General features: G+C 41.1%; 1 protein-coding gene across 1 annotated transcript in view; it reads right to left on the bottom strand.

Annotated features, from left to right (window-relative positions):
- Window positions 1-7576, bottom strand: part of cnksr2a (connector enhancer of kinase suppressor of Ras 2a) — a 198804-nt gene that overhangs the window by 120935 nt on the left and 70293 nt on the right. Inside the window, exons 2-3 of the mRNA XM_037694365.1 lie at window positions 1233-1396; window positions 449-651 (exon numbers count right to left, since the gene is read on the bottom strand). Coding sequence (XP_037550293.1) covers window positions 449-651; window positions 1233-1396 — 367 coding nt within the window. The remainder of the gene's footprint in view (window positions 1-448; window positions 652-1232; window positions 1397-7576) is intronic.

The raw sequence follows: 7576 nt of genomic DNA, 5'->3' as shown, positions 1-7576 counted from the left end.
ATAAATTGTCCGATAGAGCTCATGCAGCTTCTTTCCAAGAATTGTCTAAATGAGATGGCACCACCTCTAGCAAAAAAAAAGTCCATGTGATGTGGATTTTCCAATCTTTTTTTTTTATGCCTTCAGGCTTTAAAAGTATATTACACAGTTTGAAAAACAAGAAGACTATTTATTTTACACTTTATTTTTAATGTTCTGCAATTCCTAGTTAAAGTAAATGTATATTTTGGCGTAAAACTGCTAATTTGGCTCATCTTATTTAAGTAATTTTCTTGAAACATTAATAAACATATATTTTTTGTTACAGTGAACATAAATGAATAAAATAGGATTTAATGTGAAACAAGTCTTTGAATTGTGGGAAAATAAACTGGTTCTTTGTTTGATTTTACAGTGAAATATTTCATAAATACATCAGATAACATTTAGATTCCAGAGAAGGCCTTACCTGTCCAGCCATGCCAGCAGGCTCTTGGCAGCGGTGATGAGGTCAACCACGGAGGTCAGCAGATCATTGGGGAGTCGTCGTGAGCTCCTGCTTTCTAATTGGCTGCTCCGGCGGCGGCTGGAAATGAAGTTCTGTAAGTTCTTGGCAGAGGCGCCAAGCTTGTGAGCCAGAGTCCTGACACTCTCTGTCTCCAGACCTGAATTCTAGATGTACAGAGAGTTGGAGCGTTAACCATCATGAATACAAATAATTTCCTGTGTGACACTTTTTTCTGAAAGGCACTTTAATGACTTGCACTGTAAAAATGCTGAACTGTTTGGACTTTGTGGATTAATAAAGGATGTGACTGACATCACAAATATGAATTAATCATGACTACATTTATTTATTATTAATATTATTAAAGGGTGCTGCTCAAGAGCCCAAATGAATATAGTAATTGATATTTATGCATTCTCCCAGTGTCCCATTGCATTTTTTGTGTAAATGTTTGTAACCAGCTGGCAACAAATTGTTTTGTTACACAAATTATTTAAATCCCTTTAAGGTACAGGATTTATTGCTTATTCGTCTTGGGATTTAGGAAGAGACTTTCCACACTCTTAAAATGAACCTTTACTTTGTTGTCAGGGCGCTTGAGAATTGTAAAAAAATGATGCAGTACACTCCCATCAATTTCGTACTCGGTGCATTGAAGCAAAGCAGATTAAATTACAGCTTTGGCTTTAAAAGGAGTCTAATAGGAGTCAGGCACTGCAAACAAAACTCAACACATAAAACTCACCAGAGCACAAAGCAAGTCCACGGCCTCCAGAATGAGCTCCTGGTGGCCAATGCGAGAAACTCCCAGCTCCTCGAGCTCAGCGTGGCTAATCCTCAGCAGCCGCTCACCGCACACACCTGCATGCTCAAACACACTCACGTACTGCTGCAAGCAGTCATCCAGACCTGAAACAGACATGCACACCAATCAGTGTCACTGTCAACAAATAGATATTTGTCCAAGAGTGGCTTAAGAATAAAACTCTTTTAATCTAACAGACATCAGAATATAAACAGCTTGCTGTAGAAACATCTGTCTTTTAAAAGCATACTGAACTAACATACTTTTCTGAGTTTCATCCATCCATCCACCATCTTTACCCACTTCTTGAACCCGGGTTCCAGGCATCACTGGTGTGCATATATCCAGCAAGTCCATCAGTAACCCAAGTCCATCACAGGGACACATAGAGACAAACTTCGTTCACCCTCTCACTCACACCTAGGGACAATTTAGAGTCACCAATCAGCCTAAGGTTGTTTTCACACCTGACAGTCCAGTAGACTCGGTTCGATTGGGGACCAAAATTCAGAACATTTGTTTACATTTTCAGCTGATGCGGTTCTCAGTCACACTGCATTGAGTCAGTCGAGACAACCTGTCTGCCCCCCCTCCTCGCCTGTGATGGCGCTGCAACAAAAACTACTACTGAAGGAAACGAGACAAAAACCTCTGAAGAAGACACTAAGCGCAACTTACGGTACTTCTGGAAATAAAAACAAAAATAGATTGGCATCAAATTTTAGCAGTTTTTGAGATTTCTGTTTTGTTTGTGGCACATGTGCCAAAAAACATTTTACAACAATGGACTCAGCATGAGCAGAAGATGAGGCAGAAGACCAGGGAGAATGTTGTTTTTCACTAAAAGGTGGCTGAGACAGCTCTGTATGAGGCATGAGAAATGCTTGTTTATTTTGGTTACACAGAATGCCCAACGCTGTAGACCACTTCCTGTTTTTGGAGCGGTCTCTGTTCTGCTTGCATTCACAATGCACTTGAACCACGCCAGAGTTGACTTCAACCGAACCGAGACCTAGGCGGACCAGAGTTTGCTTTTTTGGTCCGCATCAGGGTTCAATTGCACACTAACACCTCCCCAAACAAACCGGACTTACTAGGCAAACGGACTGGAGGTTAGTTAAACAGGGCTGGTGTGAATTTAGTTAAACAGGGCTGGTGTGAATCCACCCTAACATGCATGTTTTTCATCTGTGGGAGGAAAACAGAGTACCTGAAGAAAACCCACACATGCACAGAGAGAACATGCAAACTCCACCCAGAAAGGCCCACAGCCAGGATTTAGGGTGCATTCACACCAGCCTTGTTTAGTCCGCTTTAATCGAACTCTAGCTCGTTTTCCTATAAAGTCTGATTCGTTTAGTGAGGTGTGAACGCGCCATCGAACTCTGTCATGGAACAAAAAGGCAAACTCTGGCCCGGGCTAAAACCTAGGTCTCGGTCCGGTAGAAGAGAACTCCAGCGTGGTTCCAGTACAGTGTGAATGTAAACAAACCGAGCCCCGCTCCGCAGGACAAACAAACACACATTTCTCTTATATGGAGCCGTCAGCTGCCTTGTGTGAAAAACAATATTCTCCATGGTCTTCTGTCTCAACTTCTGCTCATGCTAAGTCCATTTTTGAAAAATGACTAAATATATCTCCTAAAACTGATAAAACTTGATGCCACTTCGTTTTTATTTTTATTTACAGAAAAAGAAGAAGTGTCTTCAGAGGTTTTTGTGTCGTTTCTTTCAGTAGTTCTTGATGCAGCGCCCCCACAGGCAAGCGAGGGAACAGGTTCGTTCAACAGGTTGACTGGACTGCACAGTGCAGTGCGAATGCAAACGCACCCGCTCAAAAGTAAACAAAAAGTCATGAATATTGGTCCCAAACTGAGTCTACCGGACTATCTGGTGTGAAAACGACCTTAATCTCGCTGACCTTCTCACTGTGAAACGAACAAGTGCACCACCATGCCACCTTTGGGAGTTTCACATCAGGTAATAATTATTGATGCAAATTTTAGCATTTGTTTTAGCACAAAACATTATGAGAAAAGGCATCCAACCTTTTATCTCTTCAGCAGTTAAGGAACGACTGCAAAGTTTTAACGGCAGACATGGAAATAAGGTTGTTTTCACACCAGATAGTCCGGTAGACTCGGTTCGGTTCGGGACCAATATTCATGACCTTTTGTTACATTTGAGCGGGTGAGTTTGCATTCACACTGCACTGTGCAGTCGAGTCAACCTGTTGAACCAACCTGTTCCCCCGCTCGCCTGTGGGGGCGCTGCACCAAGAACTACTCAAAGAAACGACACAAAAACCTCTGAAGACACTTCTTCTTCTGTAAATAAAAATAAAAACGAAGTGGCATCAAGTTTTAGCAGTTTTAGGAGTTATATTTTGTCATTTTTCAAAAATGGACTCAGCATGAGCAGAAGTTGAGACAGAAGACCATGGAGAATATTGTTTTTCCACACAAGTCAGCTGACGGCTCCATATAAGGTCAGAGAAATGCGTGTTTGTTTACCCTGCGGAGCGGGGCTCGGTCTGTTTACATTCACACTGTACTCTAACAGTGCTGGAGTTCGTTTCTACCTGACCGAGACCTAGGATTTAGCCCGGGCCAGAGTTCACCTTTTTGTTCCTTGACAGAGTTCGATGGCGCGTTCACACCTCCCTAAACGAACCAGACTTTCTAGGAAAACGAGCTGGAGTTCGATTAAAGCGGACTAAACAGGGCTGCTGTGAATGCACCCTTAGTTATAATATAGACCCAACAATTTTCAGTCAGGTCATCTGGACTATTTTTGTGCTGAAACGTTTCACCTTCCATCCAGAAGGCTTCATCAGTCAAGGAAACACACAACACAAAACTGATTCTTCCCCCAACAGCTTGCTCCAAAGTGGAACAAACCAGTTATGTTGTTGCTAAGATGGTCTCTTTGGCACGCCCCCTCCTCCAGTGCCAGCCCTCTCCCTCGTCAACAGTCATGTCAAACTGGTTCAAAACCAACAAAGTCCATGCTCTGGATGGAAGATTAAACGTTCCAGCACAAAAAAAAAAAAAAAGCTGTCCAGATGACCTGACTGAAAATTGTTGGAGAGAAGCAAGTGCTTTTGGTTAAACCTAAAAATAAAAGGTTACACCATGTTTTAAGTTATATGATACCTAGTGATCTGTTCATGCTTAAAATATGCTTTGTGAATGACTATCAGATTCTGTCACACCAAATTTCAAAAGATTAACTTTAAAATGATCAATATTGCCATTTCTTTATGTTAACTAAGATCAAATAACCATTTAGTAGTCATTTAGACTGTGGTTAACTCCAAAAGGTAAACAGTTGTAGATCTACACTGAATAAATGCTTTCTGAAAGATTAATTCAAACTTGTTCTGTATTTCATAAGATATTTTGTCAACAATTTTTTTAAGTTTTGGCAACATTTTAATAACTAATGTCACAGTCAATGTTCACAATATAAAATGGAGAATGGTGTCAGCTTTTAACTTACTAAATTTTAATTAGAGATACAGCAAGCACTTTACCTAATGCATTCTTATTTTACAAACTTTCAGGGTTTTTGTGACATATTAGAAAACAAATATTGTGTAATTAGCTTAAAGCAGTCACAATCCCTAATTTATTCACATACAATACTTGTGGTAAAACTTTGCAATGTGCACTTTCTTCAAACAATTTGGTTTAGAGTGCAATACTCCTCTCAAATCCCTATAAATCTACCACGTACATTGTTCCAGGTTGTTTCACTTAAATGTTTCTGAAGGCAGAAAAAGAAAAGGAAAAAAAACCAAAAACGTTTAGATTAAGGTCAAGGTCAATATTTCTTTATTATCATTCGCACCATATGTGGTACATGTGAAGGAACAAACTGTGTACACAGGGTCCCAGTTACATCCAACAAAAGTATAAATTGTAAAGAAAAATAGTAATAGGATCTAAGATATAAACTTGAAGAAATACGCTAAACTGAGAATATGGTAAACACTAATAGTACAAAAACAATACGCCAAACAACAGCAGCATGGACATGAGTCTGTGTGAGCAGATGGGTACGAATAAACACAGCAGCATGAAATAAATCAGCAGTATGAGATCAGCAGCATTGATAGTCAGCAACCCATAAACAATCAAGTGGCATTTCAGTGAAATTAGTATAAAATACTTTCAATTTTTGAAAGGAACTATATACTTTTTGATTTGATTTGGCCACACCATTACCCTTCTTAGTTTGGCAACTTATTAAAAGTTGTACAAAAACAACCCAGGAAAAATAGTTTGTTAGTTTGGTTTAAGTTTGTGTAATGGCTTGTGATTGTATTTTGGGGAAAATTAATTACAAATGCAATTTCATTTGCTCAACAAATTATTATTCTGGAAGTTAAATGACTCATTTTGATGTCAGAGCCCTGACTGTGATCCAATATTAATGACTTTTGTTATCCAGTACAATATGATTAGACAGCAGGAAGTGATGAGCCTTAAGGGGGACTGAGGAGGACTCTCATCTCAGCACCAATTCTGTCTCTTCAACTTTCCACGTCTCTGACACTCCTCTGCATGTTAACTCTAATCAATAACCACACCCAGACCTCTTTGAAATCACAAGTTACGTATATGGGCCACACTCCAGACTCACAAATCAGCTTCTGTTATCTTATCCTGTAAAATGCCCTGAGACAACTTTGTTGTGATTTGGCGCTATATAAATAAACTGAATTGAAATTTAATTTTATCCTCACTGGTGGTTTCTCTCATCAAAGAGTGCCAACATAAGAACGGGTTTCTCTGCCCAGAAAAAATGCAAGACTGCTTTAAACTGCTGCTTGCTTCACTTTGTACTTCATAAAACATCTGCTGTGTCATGTTTTACAGGCATTCTAGTTTACTTGCAGTTTTGCACAGTGGTTATTTCAAACCACTGGAGATTAAGTGAACATCAGTGAAAAGCATGTTTCATAAGAATACTGCGAGTATAGAAAGGCTTTCCAGGAATCAATTTGATAAAAGTGTTAAGACTTGGTTTTAGGTCCAAAAATAGCAAATAGAAAAAAGGAATCAAATCAGCACCAGAGTTAAAAGGATTTATATAGAGAGCTGTCTCGGACACTCGGACTGTAAGCACAGGATCTCCACAGGGCTGTGTGCTTTCCCCCCTGCTTTTCTCCCTGTACACCAACTGCTGCACCTCCAGCCATGACTTTGTGAAACTTATTAAGTTTGCAGATGACACCACCCTCATCGGGCTCATCTCGGACGGTGATGAGTCTGCATACAGGAGGGCGGTGGACCGACTGGTGACCTGGTGCAGCAACAACAACCTGGAACTCAATGCCCAGAAGACAGTGGAGATGATTGTGGATTTCAGGAAAGCCACAGCCCCTCCCCCCCCCCCCCCCCCACACACACACACACACACACCTGTAATGATACCCCCATCACCACTGCAAACTCTTTTTAGTTCCTCGGCACCACCATCACCCAGGACCTCAAGTGGGAGCCGACCATCAGCTCCCTCATCAAGAAGGCCCAGCAGAGACTGTACTTCCTGCGACAGCTGAAGAAGGCCAAGCTGCCGGCCAAGCTGATGGTGCAGTTCTACACGGCCATCATCGAGTCCATCCTCAGCTCCTCCATCCCGGTGTGGTACGCCGGGGCCACTGCCAGGGACAGACTGAGACTGCAGCGCATTGTGCGCTCAGCTGAGAAGATGATCGGCTGCAGCCTTCCATTCCTCCACGACCTGTACGTCTCCAGGACTGTGAGGCGAGCAGGTCGGATCACAGCTGACCCTGCTCACCCTGCACATGGTCTGTTCGAACCACTCCCCTCAGGCAGGAGGCTTCGGTCCATTCGGACCAGAACCTCCCGCCATAAGAACAGTTTCTTCCCCTCTGCTGTTGGACTCCTGAACACTCATAATGCTACCTCATAATTTCTGCTTTGGTCACATTACATCTGTATTGTAGATGAACAGATGCTCAGATATATTCATCAATTAACGCGGATTCCTCATTTTTCTGAACTGAATAAAACGTGCATTGAATTTAATGAAATGCACACGTGAGACGTCATTTATATTTGACCCATCAAAATGAATGCGGTCATTTATTTACAGAATCAAAGTTTAACATCAAACATTTACATTAATTTGGCAAATTATGAAAATAACAACATAAGCAATCAATCAGGAAAAATCATACGGCCATGATTTTTCCGTTGCTTCACCACAGACATTTATGAAAACTGTACAATTATGATCTTTTACCCACACGG

Source organism: Nematolebias whitei, chromosome 20 (assembly GCF_014905685.2).
Source record: "Nematolebias whitei isolate Nwh7 chromosome 20, NemWhi1, whole genome shotgun sequence".
Lineage (NCBI taxonomy): Eukaryota > Metazoa > Chordata > Actinopteri > Cyprinodontiformes > Rivulidae > Nematolebias > Nematolebias whitei.
The sequence above is the reverse complement of the archived record's forward strand: the minus strand, read 5'-3'. Positions and strand labels throughout refer to the sequence as shown.